The sequence below is a fragment of the Cariama cristata genome, unplaced genomic scaffold (assembly GCF_000690535.1).
Source record: "Cariama cristata isolate BGI_N322 unplaced genomic scaffold, ASM69053v1 scaffold3771, whole genome shotgun sequence".
NCBI classification, from domain to species: domain Eukaryota; kingdom Metazoa; phylum Chordata; class Aves; order Cariamiformes; family Cariamidae; genus Cariama; species Cariama cristata.
This window is the reverse complement of record NW_009598542.1, coordinates 56174-76010: the sequence shown is the minus strand read 5'-3', so window position 1 is coordinate 76010 and position 19837 is coordinate 56174. Positions and strand designations below refer to the sequence as shown.

The 19837-nt window shown below is 36.9% G+C and overlaps 1 protein-coding gene across 1 annotated transcript in view; it reads right to left on the bottom strand.

Moving 5' to 3' along the window:
* Window positions 1–216: 216 nt before the first annotated feature.
* The window catches only part of RNF180 (ring finger protein 180), a 71332-nt gene continuing 51711 nt past the window's right edge, over window positions 217–19837 (bottom strand). Inside the window, 2 exon segments of the mRNA XM_009709329.1 lie at window positions 217–419; window positions 19119–19244. Coding sequence (XP_009707631.1) covers window positions 217–419; window positions 19119–19244 — 329 coding nt within the window.

Here is a 19837-nt window from a genome sequence, read left to right as displayed (position 1 = left end):
ATCTGGATTTCACATTGTATTTGGAACCAAACTCAAGTACTTTGTCACACATAGCAGAAGTGTCAAATAGCTTCACAGCATGCTTGATGCAGTCTATTACAATTCTGAACGACAAAAATGTAGTATCAAAGAAACATTTTGCCTTCTTCAGGTTTTTTCTATTCACATTATCGTAGTTCACATGACTGTTGTTTTCCTTAACTGGATTACTACAGACTAAAAAGGGAAAAAGAAATAACAAAGAAAACAAAACACAATAAATCCTATTACCCAGTTGACTGAATAAATGTAGATGATCACCATGTCCATATCAAACCGCCATCCACGGCTATCATCCTCAAAGTCCATGTAGTCCATCCTGTGAGCAGCGTGTGGGAAATGCCTCCTTGTTACAGGATCTGAGCGTCTTTGAAAACCTGCTGAAAAACAGACTAGGAGATAAAAATCTTCATAAATGCAACCAGATCTCCCCCAGTTATTTACAGGACAAATGGAAGCAGGAAATCTCACACCTCAGTGCTAGGTTTCGTCACTTTATTGGACAAGAAGCTCTCTGCGGACTTGATTCTGAAAGATTCAAAAAGTAACTCTGTCTTCCATGTCTAGAAAATAATACATACGTTTGTTTGGATTTGGCACTCTCTACTACAGTAAAGTAATGCTAACTGCTTATGTTATCCAGACCTATGAACATCTCTCTTTTGGTGCCGTCTTCCACTGAATTTGATTCAGTGACCTAGAAGTGAAAGGCTCCATATACTGTATTCTCTTGGGTAAGTAATCTCTGGATTCCCTAAGTCTACTCATCTGAATTCTTCAGCAATCGAGACACATCCATATGTGTACACACATAGTTCAAGAGCACACATATATTTCAATTCCTATTTCTAGAATTTGAATATTTTTTTCAAAACACTGTTCTGAATAAATCCTGCTTGCTTTAATATTATGTCTCTATATCATACGTACCAGGTTAAAATTCAGTTTAAATTACTGTTTGTATGCTGATAATACCATAAAAATATACATAGCCACATGCAAACACAGCCTTTCAAATGGCAGCAAAAATGTAAGAACAGCCTGAGTGTGGGGTCCTGCCAAAAGGAGGACTTTTCATTCCTCTTTTTCATTCTTCCCTCTTCATTCGTCTCCTGACTTCTCTATGTAGTAAGAGAAGTATTACAGGAGCATAGTTCCTGCATATGTCATGATATGAGGTTAGAGAAGCGTCTGTGCAGCTGTGTTAGACAGCAGCTTGCGGCAGAGGAAAGAGGCTGTGAGCTGCGCTGCAAAGGCAGAAGATCTGTCCCATTCTGATGAAGGACAAGGAAGGAATGCAGTTGTACTCGGCTGGATTTTCATTCCATTTTCAGGTAACTCAATCTTTATGACACGTTCTTTGATTTTGGAGAACAGGTCTTTGCTGAGCTGCCCAGATGCTTCTCCTTTGCTTTGACATCATGGCTTTTGGAGTCTCCAGGTGGGTAGGAAGTGTCCTCTTCAGTGTCCACCACTGCACACCAGTGTGCCTCAGCGTGCGTTCCTCACTTTTAACCTACTGTGCTGCCTTCTAGTTGAGCTTAATTAAGTCTCCTTGAAGTTCCTCATTCTTCTGTTTTTGACTAAAATAAATAATTGCGTATAATTGTGTATATAATTATTTCATTTTAACATTCTCAGACCTTATTCAAGATAATTGAGAAATATATTTTGAAAAAGTGTCTCAATACAGAGTTTTGCTGGAATTTCAGTATTTTTCCTTTTTGGTGGTGGATGTTGATTGTTTCTCTGTACTTTTTTCTGAATTAATATTTTGCCCAGAACTTTTATAGCACAATTGTTTCCATGCCTTCCAAAGAAAAGTATTCTCTCTCTTTGCTATCCTTTTTAAGACAGTTCATCAGAGACGTTTTGACTCCAAATTACATAGGTTAACTGGTCCTCTTGTATTTGTTTGACTGCTTTATTTATAAATTTGACTAGACTACTGAGACACATAAATTCTTCCTTTGGAGAATCACTTATGGTTAGACATCATGGTATCATTGCTTTTTATTTTTTAGTTTAATTACAATTTGAAACAGTTTGTCATGTATAAATACTGAGTTTCTAGATCTGTATACATCACAATCTCTCTAATGTTATTGATCTTATTTTGGAGACTATACATGAAATCTCCATGCTAGTCAAGACAGTGATGACGTTTTGTGATGGTTTTCAGTGACTTCCAAGTGGGCTAAGACTTGCCCAACAGCTAAATATGGTATACAGACTCTAGAAAAAAAAGTCAAAAATTCCAGGGATTTACTTTTAAAGTGTTTTAGATTACAATACCACAAAAATTTATGCAAGTGCATGAGCTAAACACCTGCTCAAAGATGCTGAAGATCTGTTTAAAGTATGACATGGACCTCCTTTTCTTTATGTTATGCTTTAGATTATGCTAATTTAAAATTATGTTAATTTAAAACAGTATCTTTGATTACTGAAAAATAACATTAGTAATTCAGTAACAAAATTCTGAAAAATGTTGATCTTCTTTAAATCTTTCTGCCAAGATGTAATTTACTTGAAAAATGCTCATTTCAAACTTATCTCAATTTCAAACCTGTATTTTTCTTGATTTCTTTTCTAACATTTTAAACATTATTGTCAAATAGAAACCTTGATTTATGTTGTTATATTCTACTTTTTAAATTTAATTTTCAAATGGCATTAAATTTATCACTAATGCTGTATCACTCACTTTGCCTTTTACACATGAATTTTAGTGTATATTATCCTCTCTGGAGGGTCTTAGTCAAGACTGCTACCCGTGCTTTCTTTTTATCTAATTCTATACTTAAATATAACACAGAATGCTACAGGCTGGTTTTGGATCAACAGGGATAATCAGGGAATTATGCAAACATGTGCCTATATTAGTTTTGACTTGGTAGTCTTCACCTGCTAGAGGATTTGGACAAATAATATCCTTGATTTGTATGTCTGTGCAATTCACCTTAAGCAAACCTGCACTGAGTTTTCCACAGATTAGACTTTGTAATGTAATCATTCTACATTCAAGAACAGCACTTTCAGTATAGGAAACTGGCTATTCTCTAATTGCTCTTCCTATAGAAAGCCATAGAAAAATTGTTGGTGCTGTATTAGAGGTATGTATACAATCAGGATCTGCTTACTATACACCGTGTGTAATCCCTGTGGCTACCCTGAGTGTGAGTAAAGCTACTGAAAGTTGGCGGCCAGTTATGTGGAATAGATTTCAATTCCATTGCTGAAATAGTCTCTTTTTTATCATCTGTAAATTGATTAAGCTTCAGCTGAAAATGTCAATAGTACAACTGTCATGTAAACAGAATTCTAGGACTTAACAGAGGCTAATGAAGAATGAGAACTGTTTCTTTTCCCTGCAGTATATTACCAAACAAACTTGCACACAGTACTGAAACCAAGGATCAGATTTAGAAACCTGTATGATAATGCAGAAAGGTTACTGCAGACTCTATGATCCATACTGTGACTACTGTCTTTAATATATTCTGACATGAAAAATACCTTCAGATGTCTGTCTCTCCAGCTAGGGTGGAAATAAGGCATGTCTCTGCATCTGATTCTAGCCATCTGCAGATAAAAACTGAGAGCTGTACAGTTCCTCAAAAACTGTACAGCAACATGGAGTAGAGGTTTGAATTATGAAACAGAAGAGCTGAAGGAGCTTCAAATCACTTCTGATGTATTTGCTGCTTTTTAAAAAGAAACCCTATCTTATTTGATTCACGGGCATGTATTTATTAAAACATGTATTTTACTTAACTTCTTTGTGCATGCCTGTGTTGCTATACTCTGAACAAGAACTTCCACTCAGATCACATGAATATGCGTGCACAGTGCCAGCAGAGTCTGGCAGACTGTTAGTGGAAACCTGTTACTAGATAACAAAAACAATGTTGTGTGCAAATCACACTTTTATACTCACCAAAGCATGCAAATCAAAAAGGATTTTCACCACAGCATCAATAGGCACATCTGTTGCATGTGTCCCTGCCAAGGTTTTTGCAACCTCCTGTTGAGGTACTAGCAATACTCAAAATAAGACTACAAACAATTTAAAGTATTCTCCCAATTTTATAAATTGACTGACCTCATTTTGTTATGACTAAATAGGAGATGGAAAATTTTACTCTAAAAATGTGCCCAAATGAATAATATGCAAGCTATAATAACCATTTACATTGTGAGTGTTCATGTAAAATTACATTACCTAAGAACACTTGTTCTTAGGTAATCAGATGTACCAAGGTCATTTTAACGCAGTCCCTTCCTTCTGATTATGAGCTGCAGCAGACAGAGCGAACCACTGAAAGACTGTAAGAAAAGGCAAGCACAGACTGACACCTTCCCATATGTGCCCCTGCAGCAATCAGCAGCTTAGGATCCCAGTGCTTTGGAAGCTGTGCTCAGAACAATGTGTTAAAATGACATTGATAGGATTTTCTTTCCTTACATGTATCTGTGCATACTTTTGAACCAGATCTCATATTGCCTTCACTTACTGCACTTTGTGCCCCTTGGTGGAGTAGTCTTAGAGCAAATAAACTGATTTCCTGTCAGGTGAAAGTAAACCAGAAGCTCCAAGAGCTCTGATGTGTTCCAGTATTCAGCCCTTGGGATTGGAAGTAAGTTTCCCCTGCTCCCTAAAATGCAAATGGAGACATCTGGCTCTCAGTGCCAATTGTTTTGCCCTATCTATTACGGCTGATATAATTGCTAACGCAAGAATGAGAGATGGCAATCTTTCCTAAAACATCTTTATGCCATTCATAATTTTACAGACCTCTTGCATCTGTCTTCTGTAGTATCCTTTCCAAACAAAACACTTGTAAATTTCCTTTGTATGGAAAAGTTTCCATACTTCAGATCATCCTTTCCACAGTATGCTTAACCCTGCTTTATCCTTCTTCGAGCTGATGTAATCTAAAATTACATGCAAAATTGGAGATGTGGGATCACCAAAAATCTAGACAATGACATAATGTTTTCCATTTTGTTATGAATTCCTGCTTGCCTTTTGACTATGGCTGTGCATTGAATGTTTTCTGAAAATTAATCACAGTATTACCCAGATCTCTTTTCTCAAGTGGCAATAGCTAATTTACGGCTCATCATAGTGAATATAATGTATCATGGAGATTGCATAGCCTCTGTGGGCAACTGCTCCACCACTTGACTGTCCTCACAGTGAAAGTGTTTTTCTTACTTGCAGTCTGAACCTCTCATACCCCTTATTGCTCATCTTCCTGCCATGCACCACTGTGAACAGCTGCCCTGTCTTCCTGGTGGTCTCCCTATAGGTATCATAAGAGATCCTCCCCAAAGTCTACCTTTCCCCTGACAGAACAAGCCAGTTTCCTCAGCCTCTCCTCACAGGTCAGGTGCTCCAGGTCCCCTGAGCATCCTGACGTCCCTCCACTAAACCTGCTCAAATTTACTGCCATCTTTCCTGTATTGGGTGGGGGGCTGGGGGCAAAATTGCAGTATTTTAGATGTGGCCTGCTGAGTAGCAGGGGATAAAAACTTCCCTCATCTACCGCTGTTCATACATCATGCTCCTGTTCATAAAGCCCAGGACGCTGTTGGCCTTCTTTGCTGCCAGGGCACACTGCCAGCTCATGCGCAGCTTGGTCTCCATCAGGATGCCCAGGTCCTTTCCAGAGAGCTGCTCCCCAGGCTGTCAGTGCCCAACCTGTCTCATCGCCAAGGGCTCTTCCTTACCAGGTGCAAGACTCAGCATTTGTCCTTCCTGAATTTCACAAGGTTCCTTTCAACGCATTTCTCCAGCCTACCTAGGTCTCTGTGAATGGCAGCCCTACTGCTAGGTCTGTCAACCTGTCCTCCAATTTGTTGTCCTCTGCGTACCTGATGAGAGTGCATTCTGTTGCCTTGCCGAGGTCGCTGACCAAGAGAACTGTTAGCTGTCAAGTTCATATTTACTATCATCAGTGAACTGAATAATTTAGTATCACTAATAAACTTTATCTGCTGCATACGTATCACTTTTCCCAATCACATATGAATGTTCTGAACTACACAGACTGCTGTGGGACTCCAACAACAGTCCAATGTGGTTTGCTAGATGCTCTTTTACATCATATTTTCCATCTTCTACCTTGGTCTGGTTTTCTTTTTACTTGCCCTGCTGAAAGGGACTTTATCTGCTGAAGCACCTGCTTTACTGTTTCAGTCCATTTCCCCAGCCTGTCTTGGTCTCTCTGAATAGCAGCCCCACCACTAAGTCGACCTACCGGTCCTCCAATTTGTTGTCATCTGCAGACCTCATGACAGCGTGGAGAAATGGGCCAAAATTTCCCAGCATTCTGTACTTTTTTCAGAGATACACTGTTTTTATACTGCTTTCACACACGAGGCATCATCTCGAACTTCTTGCATAAACGCCAGCCTTCTCCCATATGCACATCATGCAGCATCATATTCTGGTTCTGCTAATATAATACCTAAATTGCAAGATTTCCTGGTTAAAATGAGCTATGAGATCTGTATTTCCAACAAAGAAAAAAGCATGTATTGCTAGAGAGGTTTATGAGAGGATGGCACTTATCCTGTGTGAATGCCTGCAAGCGTGTCCCATTGACTGCTGATCTCATGTTGCAAGCTCTAACTCAGTCTCAAGCCCTCCACCAAACTCAAGTCCCCAAAGCATTCAGTTCCTTCCCCAAACCAAGGCCACTCAAGCCAATCACCATCCTTCTCAGATCCAGAGTTTTAGCTTTTCTCCTCCTCCTGCATGAAAAGTTTGAACCTCCCTACCCTCCTGCCTCAGATATTTCAGCTCCACACACCTGTTCTCTCAGAAGTCAAAACCTCATTTTTTTCTAGAGAGTCCTCAAATTCCAAACTCCTCTTGCTCCAGGATGCACACCAGAACCTCCAGCTTTTCTGCGCTAAAACTTCTACCATCACCTTTCAAGGCCTTTCTCACTGCGAAGTCCAATAGTCTTCCCAAACCTCCCTCACTATCCTACTCCTACCTTCCTCTCAATTTCTCTCTGTTTGCTTTGAATATTTCTCTGCTCTTGCCCTTCTGATTTTACCTGTGGGCTCTCACTGGCTGCCAGCACCTTATATCCATGTGTGACTATACTTACGTGATGGCCTGAACATCTCTCCATTCCTCTTCCAACTCCAAAATCCAAGTCCTACTTTCTGCTAGCAGTTGGGCTTTAAAAAACCCAGATGTAAAATGTACTTAAGCTGGATATAATCCTTATCGAAAGCCATTTTTATATTCACTATGATGTCTGTCTTACTAGCTGTAGTACTTTTGTAGGGCTTTTGGTTTAAATGTTGAAATCTGCAACAGTGCCAGAGAGGTAAATTGTGTGTAAGTAGTTATTCGCACATGAATAAAATGCAATTTATTGAATTTACTGTGCATACGATACAGGGTCCTTCTGTACGTGAACAAATCAACAGTGTGCAGACAATTGAGGGAGGAATACACAGTAACTGCTTTTCAAGATGTCAAAGGATGTTGTCTGCAAAGGGTCTAGAAAAGCAACTGATTACTGCAAAAATCTGAAAAAGGCATGTCCCAAAACCTTTCATATGGGACACAAGATTTGATTGCATAAAAGGCCCTCCTTTTTATAAGGCAGAGTGCTTAGGAACCACTGTTCTCCACTCTGACAACTAGCTTTTTGGTTTGTGACTTTCGTAAGGCATCTGACATAAGAAAAAGAACATCATACTACAGACACAATTATGCAGAAATCCCAAAATGTGTTAATGCCACTAACTGACATATATTTCACTGGTCGAAGTAAAAAGCTTATAAAAACTGCAGTCCTACAGAATCAACCACCAGGCAAATAAAGCTCCTTGCTGATCAGTATCAGCATAACTATTGGCACTTATGGCTAAGAATCATCTCTACTCTCTTAGAGCTTTACAAATCCTATATGGGTCTGGGAAGAAAATATACACAAATGAACCAGAAATCACTTAGCTATTAGAAGAAGACAAAACCCCCCAAAATAATTCATAGACATTCTTGTAGCAGTTCTTACAAATACTTATTTCATACTGTTCTAACTTGCCATGTTATTTTCAAGATTATAAATATGATCATCTACTTTTTTTCTGTAGCTATTCTCTGACTTTTTCTACAGAAATCTGTAACTAAAATAAAGGAGGGATTTAAGGTTATATACTATACATCAATACATAAAACCCGTACTTGAATTCATTTGCATTTCTTTGGACTAGTGTTAATCACTGTAAATAACACCTTTCAGGCCTTCAGGACAGAGAGGAGGCAACTTCTCATTTGAAGTTTTTTTCCTCTGTGAAACACTATAAATTTCATTCAATCAAAATTACAAATATTTACACTTGACAAAGATACGACAGTTTTACTCTACATAGGAAATGAAGATGAGATTTTTTCCATTCAAATACAGCTCATTTGTTTCAGTGAAGATTATTTATAATTGAAATTTTTTGCATGTTCTTACCCTTAGTTTGAATTCTAAGACACAAATATAGGGCCTCTGTCATAATTAGCAATAACATTCTGAATATTAAGTAAATAACCAAATAAAAATTTGTGAAGGTGGTTCCCTCTTGCTATTTTATAGACTAGTAATTCAGCTTTTACCAGTTAAAACACAAACCATAAAGCTAGCTAGTAGATCTTATCAAAGAATCATGTTATTGGAAAAGAAAGCAAGAAAAAGCTTTAAAAATGAATGACAAAATCCATAAAGCCACATTAAATGCATGCATGCACATTTTACATTTAGTATTTTACATAACTAACATTTTCACTGTTTCATTAAATAGGAAATCTATTTACCAATTTTATGAGAAATATTCAATGACTATTGTGCTCAGTACCTCTCATAAATTCAAAGCAAAACTAGAACAACTCATGTTTTCTATCTTGGGCTGTTTATTACCCTGGAAGTAAATGAATCAAGAAGCAAGAGGACTGTGGGAGGGCAGAATGAGCTTAGAAAACATACTCTGTCCAAACAGCTGTGATTATTCTATAATTATCAATACTCACAAATACAAGCTAATTGGCTAATTTAAATCCTGTGATGCATACTAAAACAGGAGTAATTAATCTCACATTTCATGATGTAAAAGTCATTTGACTGTGGAAGCCATGAAGGAATTTTGATAGCCAGTCTGCAAGCAGCTTTTTTTTTTCAGTAACAAAGTGAATTATTTGTTTGCTTTTTCTTTCTTCCCCTAAATCATAACACACAAAGTACCAAACAGGCAGGACATGATATAACAGCTTTTTAAAATGATTTATAGTAAATACTACTTTAAAACCACTTTATTTGAAAATTCAATTAAGGGTGATGAAATAAAAATAATATACAGATGAAATGTAATACACAGTAATTGAAATGCATGTCCTTATTTTTCAGGGTGAAAACTAGTTCCGTGAATAAATGAAACATCAGCTTCTTTAACTGCCCTCTTCCTCACCATACCTGTTCTGACTGCAATCCATATAGTCTTGATGACTGCTACCAAGAAATGAAGCTGCATCGTCTCCCTGTGAGATCACGTCACGGATCTAGATGCAGTTTCCGTACATTTCAGACTACAAAATGTCTTCCTTTAATTTTAAAGGTAAGTTTTCTACATGTATGTTGATGACACACATATTATAGTTATGGCAATTTTCATATGTGTGCTTTTAAGATGGGGATTTGTAATCACTTTTGTTCACATTTGCATGTAGATAAACTATATCTTAACAGTGAATTCAACTGTGGACAACTTGTCTCCTTGCCATGACAGCACAGACAATGAAAACCAGGGAATCTCAAAGGGCAACCTAAGTATTTAATTTTCTGTGGAATGTGCACCAACAACCTACACGAAAAAATAATATTAAAAAGTATTCAGAATAATCTGACTCTACAAATTTTCTTATTAATTTTTTATCTATTTTCCAATTCTCTTCCACTATCTCTTCACTAAATCTCTTACTCATCATGGTCTTGAACTCTATTCATCATCAACACCCTCTTCCATTGTTCCTACTTTTTATCACTGAACAGTTCTGAAAATCATGTTGCGAGTTTATGTTTTCTTTACCTTTGTCATCTCCTCAGCTGATCAAACACTGTATTTCAGCTGTCAGCAACTCTTGCTAAATTATCATCATAAGAACCTTCACCCTTTTGTATCATACTGCTGTAACAGCATCACGTCCCTATAGTTTCATTCTTCCCTACAGCTCCTCCCTAACTACGCACATCCCTTCAGGCTCCACTTGTTTGGACTGCTACTGTAAAAAATATGTAGTGGCAAAAGCTATTGATACTTATACACCGGCTTAATATAACAGCTCAAGACGACTGAGTAAGTATAAAATAGCATTAAAAAGGATCTCATACTGATGCATGTCTCTAGTGTGAATGCTACTTGGGATACTGCTCAATTCTCTTTCAATGCTTATTTCTTGACTTGTACGATTCTGTATTTTGTTAAAAAAATAATATTAATTTAATACTATTAATTTAACAAAAACTTTGCACACTTCTATTATACACTGCTGTCCACAAGCCTTTCTGGCCTAATGCTTTAATGTTTTAAGCCAATTTTAGCAGAATACTGTAAGGTAACAGTAATGCAAATACTTTCTTAAAAATAAACTAATGAATTGGCTTTACTTGTCTTAAGATAGGGTCAGTCTGACAGGAAAGGTCAGAGGAAATACACAAGATAGGCATGCTAGGGCCTCACCACACCCCTCTGTGAGACAAGGCTGTGTATATGTACACAAAGCATTTACTTTATTTGCAAGTCTAGCTGTCTGGCAACATGCCTCCCTTAATTCCTCCAGACAAACTGGTGAATGACTTATCTTAGAGCCATGCCATTGTCTTCGAACAAATTCTTATCCAGCTTTAGCTTTAGCTAATGTCAACCCCAAAAATTCTTACTTCCCATCTGAGCAAACAAAAGAAATATTAATTCCTCCAGAGAATGAAAAATATAAAGCACAGGACTGTATCTTGAGAAAGCTGGCATAGTTTTTCTGAACTGAAAGTCTTCTGATGCTGACAGTACTTAACCAGTTCTTAGGAAGCTTACCAAGGTTTTACCAAATGAGCTGTCTGAAATTCCTTCACAGAAAATCAAAAATAAATTTTCACAGAGGAAAGTTACTTAAAAGTTTATCAAGAAAGAGGTTATTTAAAATTAAAAAAAATATGTTTATGAACTGTTAAAAAACCCCCTTCCTTTAATCCTTCATTAAATGTGTAATTATGGTTATCTCTGACTTTTTATGATGCCATTTCAAACATTTATCTTTATCTACTCAGCTAAGATATTCACCAAAAGTCTCCTGACTTTACTCTGCTCTTTGCTCATCTCTTGCTTCTTTGAGAAGGTATGCTTAATCTGGCTCTGATCTAATAAAAATACAATCACCTTTTCTTGCTTATAATTCTCACACGTCACCTTGAGTGCTTTCATGCTTCCTATTTCGTCCTTCATCAAATTCAAATTTCAGCTTTTGCTTTCACTTTTAGGGGTCTCCAAAACTCTGCCTTGCCCAGAAAATGTTGCATCACTTTTTATAATTATACTATGCGAGTACCATATTCCTCCAGAAATCTTAGCAGTTTTCTACCAGTAGGTGCTCTAGGATCAAACTGAACTCACATTCCTATGCAAATTTGGAATGGTGTGCATCTATCTCTGTCACTGGTACAGACATAAGAAACAGAAATCACACTTATGTTAAGTAGCAGAAAAAAATGTATATGTTTGTCCTACTTTCTTCTCTATTAACTCATTGATAGTGATGAAACCAACTGACATCTCTACAATCTATTCTCAGCCAAAAATTCTTTGTTATTCTTATAGTAAATGGGATTTCTATAGGGCATCGAATCAAAGGACTGAACAACAGGCAAACTTAACTTTCAAGGTAAGACAGGTTTACACTGGTAGAGTTGAGACTGTGTAGGGGCTACTTCAGTACAAACTACTCTCCTACGCAGTGCATTTCAGTGCTAAGAGGATCAGGGGAGTGTGCTGGGAAAGCATGTCTGACATAACCTTTACTAAACATAATTAGTTCACAGCTAATTAGGAATATAACCAATTTTACTAGTCATTGCTCAGTGACCACCATCTATCTTTTTGCCATTCTATTTGGCATAGCTTGCAAGGATCATTCCCCACTTCCACTAAAACGCATAGAGGATTCTTGCCAATTCCTGCCAGTATGAAGACAGAAGGCATCTTTGCTTCCACTTGCTCACAGAGACCCATCATAACCAGAATTAGCCTCAGCAGAATCTTACTCAAAACATAAAAAATTAAGACCAAGAGATATTTTATGCTGTAAACAGATTCTGTGAAGAAGGACTACAACCTCAAAATGCTAGTAATTCAAAGTTTACCTAGGGTGCTTTAACTAGGATTACGCATTATTCTCAATTGTCTTTAGAGGGCAAATAATAAATATTTATGTAATATTGTTTGATAAATACATAAAATCCTTTTACAATGCCTAAGTTAAAATAGTAATGGAAGACACCATTGTCATCAAACTGTAGGATATCTCATAAGAACAGACATACTAGGAGTAGACTAGAAGTCTTCCTCCCATCATTCTTTCTCTGACAAGGTCAAACAATGAGGCATGGGTGAATGGTGAGGAAAGAACATAAGAACAGGGCAAGCATATTGCAATACTTTCCTGGTATTCTCTCTCAGCTCCCAGTTCAAGGATCTCCGCAAGCAAATGTGGTATCTTTGCGTTTAATATACTTTACTCCGTTTTTTTTTCCATTAATCTGCCGTTATTTGAACCCATGCTCTGAGGTCATGACAATTTTATTTAATGTCCTCTAGTTCTTTTATTATAAGACAGTGAATAACAGCAGCCCATTCACTTCTGCCATCCTCCTCATGATTTTAATTACCTTTATCATCCTCCCTCTTTAGTAATTTCTTGTTTTGGTTGAAGCCTTCTAGTCTATTTACATATTCCTCATCAGGAAGTAATTTAAAACTGACATTCTTATTTATGTTCTCTGTATCCTTCCAGCTTACTACCACCTTTCGCGATGAAAGGAAAAAAATGTAAACATTGCTGAAGATCACTCAGTACTATGACAGTCTTCTGTCATTGCTTGCACTTGGCTTTCATTTTTATTATCCCCAATAATTCAGTAGTGTAAGCAAATGTTATCACCTCCATTTCTAGTAACAAATATGCTGGATAGTACAAACTGTACCATATACCCATCTAGAACCAGACTGCTAATGTCCCTCCAGCGAGAAAAATGAATAATTTATTAGCATCCTTTGCTTGGTATCTTTTAACCAGCTACTAACAGATGAGAGGACTTCCCCTCTTATTCTGAACACAGCTGTTTTTTCAAGCATCTTCAGAAAAGAACCTTCTTAAAAGTCCTTTGGAATTTGTAAGCTGCAAGGTGAAAAGCACTCCCCTACAAGTTCATTCGGGTCCCTCCGGTACAGCCGTGGGACCATGGCTGTGTAAGAGGTCTAAAATGTTCTTAGTTTATCTTACCAGCCAGTATGAATGCTTGGTTCCCTAAGCAGAACTAAAGATGACAATCTAACCTCCATTCAGGGACATGTCAAGAAAGACATGGGGAAAGGCTACAGTACGCTTTTTTGCCATGGCCGTTCTACCACAATCCTTGGTGTTGCGTAATTACAGCTATCAATATTCCTGGTACAGCAGTCTTACAGTATCATCGTTAAACAGAAACAAGCAATCTTGATGACACATACAGAGTAGCCAGAATTTGATTCCCTTCAATGCACTGATGAACCAATAGAGATGACTGAGCAATCATAATTTCTGAAAGGTGTATCAATCTCCTACACAGGCTAGCTCTGGATGCAGTCTTCAGGACTGGGAAAAGGCTACGAAATGTCTTTTCCAATGGGACTGTGGCTCTGAAGAAGTGCCTGAATAACAGCCTCTGCAAAACAGCTTAGAAGATAAACAAGGCTACTGATACTTAGACAATGGTTTGTACTAATGCTGTTGGCAAAACGGCAGGGACAGAAAGTGGCAGTGCTAACAAGGCTGAAGCTTAACACATCTCTGTGGCACTGACCTTTGTACCTTAAAGTTCCCCTTCCATCTTATTTTGTTTTTCTTTCAGATTCACATCTGCTTGGTGAGGGGAAGAAGCGAAGGCTTGAAGGTTAGTCGGAGCACAGCTGCTCCCTGGGACCCAAGTGGAACCTTGGAATCAAGAAATCAAGTCTTGTGTTTCTTACCAGTGACCTGTTGGATCTGAAAGGACTTGTCGGCAAGGAAAATAGGTGCAAGTGTTATGGTTCAAGTGCTCACAAATCAGCAAAATGACGAAGTTGCCATCAGTGCAGCTGACCCAAGACACTCCAACGGCAGTGCTTGGATTCTGTGTTTTCTGTCTTACTGTACTAATGGGTATAACAGATGTTTAAAGGCAACAGTTTCCAGTAATGTGTGTCTCCTTGAGGCAGAAAATTCACTTGCTGTGAAGACTGTAGATTGTAAATGCATCTTGTGAGAAATGCATGTGTGCAAATTAGCTTTTTGCGATTCCACAAGCTATACTGAAGAATCTGATGGATCCTGTCTAAAAAAGGAAAGCCTTCTGGTGAAGAAGCATTGCATGGTCCAAGAACTGCAGTCTTGAGTAGTATGACAAAGGAGCAAACAACTTAAAAAAAAGAAACGAGGAAGTAAGGAAATTAACTGAAAGAAAAAAGTGCAGTAAGGAAGGATGGAACAGTAGGACTTGGGAAAAATAGCTCAATATAAGGATTATTCTGAGAGACTTCTTATAGTCCAGCATTAGCCTTTATAGCTAAAATCAATGCTGCATCTTCTATTTTCAGTAACACCTATCTTGTTTCTCTTCTCAGAAGATAATAGCATCAGAAACTTGAAAAGCAGTATCACTTTTTTCTTCTTTTTTAACAGAGAAGTCTGAACTTGAAACCTAGTTGAAGTAATTTTATAGCTGTAAATTTTCATGGCTGTTAACATCCTTCCTTTATTGCCTCATGGTAACAAGAATCTTGAATCAAGAAAGAAGATTTTAAAGTGTTGTATCCCAAATTTAAAGACAGAGAGATACAAAAATGTATCAACAGTTACTATTAAAAACTTTCACAACATTTCTTTTTTTTAAAAATATGTCAGAAATTGCACACCTTTTTCTCTGGAGAATGATTACATAAAGGGACATGGCAGGTGTGACCTACTAAGGTGGTGGGAATTTCCACTGGTACTAGCAGGTGTTGAAAACACTGTATCTTGCAATCCTTGAGTGATGCAGAAGTCAACAGCTTTTTATTAAGTCACTAAATAGATGAGATCAGTAAAGATCTAGCAAAGATTTCATTGTATTCAACACTGGGGGAACGTTTTCTAGATTAAGCATTAAAAAAAAAACAGATAAAAAGAATTACTCTAGTTCTAAATAGGCTTTCCCACTTTCAATTTAATCATCATATTTCAAATAAAAACATCACCATAAAAACAGCTGGAGGGAATTTTCTCTTAGCCTAGGAATAATTGTATCTTGAGATAGTTACCAAGGGCTGTAACTCAGAGGTTTCATAATCCCCCTCTCTCATTCTGACCATCTAGCTATGTACTCATCTTCAGGCACCTGTACATGCAGATAGCCAGCACCCTTTTACAGCGTTACCGTCACTATCTTGACTACTCTATCCTGCATCTCTGGACTCTTCAATGTACTTCTACCTCAGATTTATGCAAAAGCTTTTGAAATAACCCTTTTGGGCCCAGTGCACTAACTGTCTCATTCTGGTTTTTAGAATTCCTGCACTTGACTACATCAAAGTCACTGTCAAATTAAGTATCGTATTTTCAATTTATGTGAACTTTATCACTTCTTTCAGTCCGTATTTCTGATATCAAATTACTTTTGGAGACTTACCCTTAGTCTGTGAACTTTCTGTGACTGTACAGTGTTTATAGAATTCAACTCCAATTTAATGGCATGCAAAGGCTACATTTAAACTTAAAGATGTTATTAAACTCCTAATATATGATAACAGGATCCAATTGAGCATATATGCTATTTACCTATCTTATTCAAACTACACTATTTATTTTTTTTTAAGTCTATTTAAGGAAATCATTATTTGAGATGTTCTTTCTACTACACAATTACATTTTTAAAAGTTACTAGTACTCAAAACAGGTATCTAATGTAATATCTTTGTTTTTCTCACACAAAACAGAAGATATTTTAGAGGACTATTTAAAATTAGATTGTTAACTTTCACACATATTAAAAATCTGAATGGCAAAAGAATATTGCCTTTCACTCTTGAATAGCATTTCGATTTTATCATTAACCTATCCTTTACCAAATAGGGCATACCATATACAGAGCAATGCCATATGTAATGTTTACCAAAAAAAAAAGGGAATTCTGTCAATGATGTTAATTGGAAAAAAATACAGTGCAGTATATGGACAAACTACTCTGGAGCAATTTTCATCAGCTTGAAAGGATTGAAGTCCTACAGTGCTGAGGTTTTTTACTTTTCGTATTGAAATTCAAAAGCTACATATGTTTGGAGTTTTTTTTCATTAGAAGATAATTTTACATTCCTCATGGAAATTCTCATATGAAAGAAGACTCACATATTCATTACAAAACCTGTTTGGCTTAGTGAATCAGTTTAGGAAAAATAGTAAGGAAAAAGAAAAGATGCTTGACTTTATCTAGCAGTCTTGCAATGTTCAGAAAGTCATAGTTCAAACTGATAAATCTGCTATATAATCTAGGCTTCTCAACAGCCATCTTTCTTTCCCTGCATCCCCATCTAATTTTGAGGTCTGATTTTATCACGTCTAGCATGTCTAATGAGTGGCTTACTGTTCAAAGTTTAGCATTTTTATGTCCGGAGTATTAAAGCAATGTTGTGCAAGAGGTTTTGTCACATGGAAAACTGGAATCGTACAAAGATTGGAAAGAGCTGCTAGATTCTCAGTGACCACTGAACCTGCTCGATATGAACTAGACTAAAAAGCATATGCATTTCTAACAGGGCCACAGAATTTCTTCTTTGACAAAGCAGTATTGTTTTATAAAGAGGCAGTTATTCTCACATTGAAAACTGCATGTTTTCACTGCTTTCTAAGCACTGTAATCATATCCCTTTTCACTCCAGTCACTCTACTCATGTACCCACTCTGTTCTTCCTCCCATTCTTTATATTTTGCCTTCTGCAACTCTAACATCTTATTAGGCTGCTACTTTGCTAATTTAATAAAAATTAATCTAAGTAGCCTCTTTTCCCCTACCACTCTCAGTGATATTAGGGTTTGCACTTGCAAGGGCCCCTGTTATGCTGTCAGAAGTCTTTTGCTGCCAGTATGCTCAGTCTTCTACACCTGTAAAGTCCCTGAGAGCCTCCTGAGGCAAGGAAAGTAAGTAAGGTTAAGAAAACCTCATCTGGAACTTCAGATCCTGCCAAGCACAATTTAGATGTAAGCCCAAAAAAAGCAGTCCAGGAAGAAAAGATTATAGACTTGTGTTTTGAACTGATGCAAACTCTGGAGTAGCTTTTATTCAAATAGAAAGTCAGAAGAGAGACACATGGCAGTGACACTTGTATTTAAGAAGGCAAAGTTTCAGACAGCCATGTGGTTTGGGTTTCCTATCAACTAGAGCTAGTCATGTTCCCACTTGGTGTGTGACTTTTAGGCTATCCTTTGGAGACACATAAATCCAGAATTCTGAATTAAGTTTGTGGAATGACATGCCTAATTTTCAGGTAGCACAATATTGCAGTTGTATCACCTCTCCAGATCTTCCTTTTCTTTTTAATTACTTATGTTTTGAAGAAAGCCGAGCATGGTAGCTTTCCATATTTATGAAAGACATAATTCATAAGACACTATGGAACTTATATGAACTATGTCACATACAAAAAATAACGTATTGCAATAAACCGATAAGCTCAGCATCAACATCCACACTGCATTAACTGCTGTTAGAGAAAAGAAATACTCAACTTCAGTCTTCCTGCCTAGAGCTTCCCCTCTGAGTAATACCAAAGACGATCTACCAGTCCTCAAACTTCTCAAGTCTGCTCATTTTTGATAGCTAGAGCATTTCTTGCTATTTTCAGTATCAAATCATGACCCTGTGTGACACAGTTTTGTAAGTGGAGGACCAGAATTTATCAAATTTAACCTGTAGAAAGGCCTGGGAAGATTCACAAAAGGAATATGAAAAGGATGTCCTGTTTTATTTTTCCCATAGACTTTTAGAATCAATTTATATTGTTCTTACAAACAGAAAAACCACATCTCCTAGCAAGACTCAGCACTACAGAAAGTAACTATATAAGTTAACGTAGATGAGGCCTGGTGAAGGAGGCCCATTAGACTGAAAAGACGGAAACATGGGGAAACAGTGAATGCCACATTTCAGTGGTCTAACTTAAATGTCTTTCAGTTAACAATCAGTTAATAACCATGAAAATGTTTAAGTGTTAAAGTAGCAACAAGAGGACTAAGCTTTCTTCATATAATAGGCAGAAAACAAAGCTAAGATGTCCACACCCTTTACTCCATTTCATATGTATAAAACAAGCAATACAGAACAATGTATGTGATATTACTCCAACTTTTTATATGACTTCTTTCATAAAAGAATGATTCTGATCTTTCTGATCTGAGAGGTCTTTATTGACTACACTCAGAACATTTTTTCCCAGAGTAATTTTCTTCATTTCACTATGCAGACACAATTTTTTCCAAACAGGAAACAGCATACAATTATCTTGATAATGTACACAAAATTACAGATTTAAGAATAAATATAAAGGTATACACACAAATTGTCTTTTTACAATTTGCAGTTTACCTTTAGATTCAGAGTGCTGTGTACGAGTCACCCAGGAGAATTTAACTTAGCTCTACTTTAATAATCATCTATTTCTGATTTCCTATGGCATGTGTTAGCTAGAGCCTTATTTTCAGTATTATACTCAAGACTGAGTGAAGTTTAGGGAAAAATTAAAAAACTTACCTTCAAAAACTCTGAATGCTTTCTTGCAGTTTGGTAGAGGCCATTTTGCAAAATGCGATTTTTGAAAATTTTCTTTTAACTTCAAATATTCCATAGGGAAAAAAGATTTGGTAGAGTTGTTCAGTTCTACAATAATTAATGGGAAAGAATGTATACATCAATGCTGTAAATATAGCAATAATTTGCATACAGTTATACTACAAAATAAAAATGCTTTATCTTCTGTGTAATCCTTTTTCTAACAGCTCTTAAATTGTTTTAAAATCACATAAACCCAAGCATTTCCAGATACAGCAAGAACAAGTCCTAAACATGCTGTTTTGATCTGTTCCTCTGAAAAGGCTTATGTGTTATCACTTTACCTCATTCATTGCAATTGTACATACTTTTTCAATAATCAATATTTTATGAAAGGATCAAATACTTTTATCTGGCAAATTAGAGAAAGCTAAAGCTTTTTGTGAGCAGGCTCCAGAAAAAAGAAAGAATTCCAAATGCCCTTTGGTTGCAGTAGCTTTTTCTATGCAAGAGGAAGACATTAGCAGATTTGAAACAGAAAAAATATGCTGGTTTTATTCTAAAAATTATGCTGTATTTCACCGTGTCAGAACGCAGCTAGAATAAGACTACACAACACAAAGAGTACAGAAATCTCCAAATCCTTCTGTCTCATTATGTGAGAGCAGTGCTACTGCACCCGTAAACCTCTGTCACTGCAG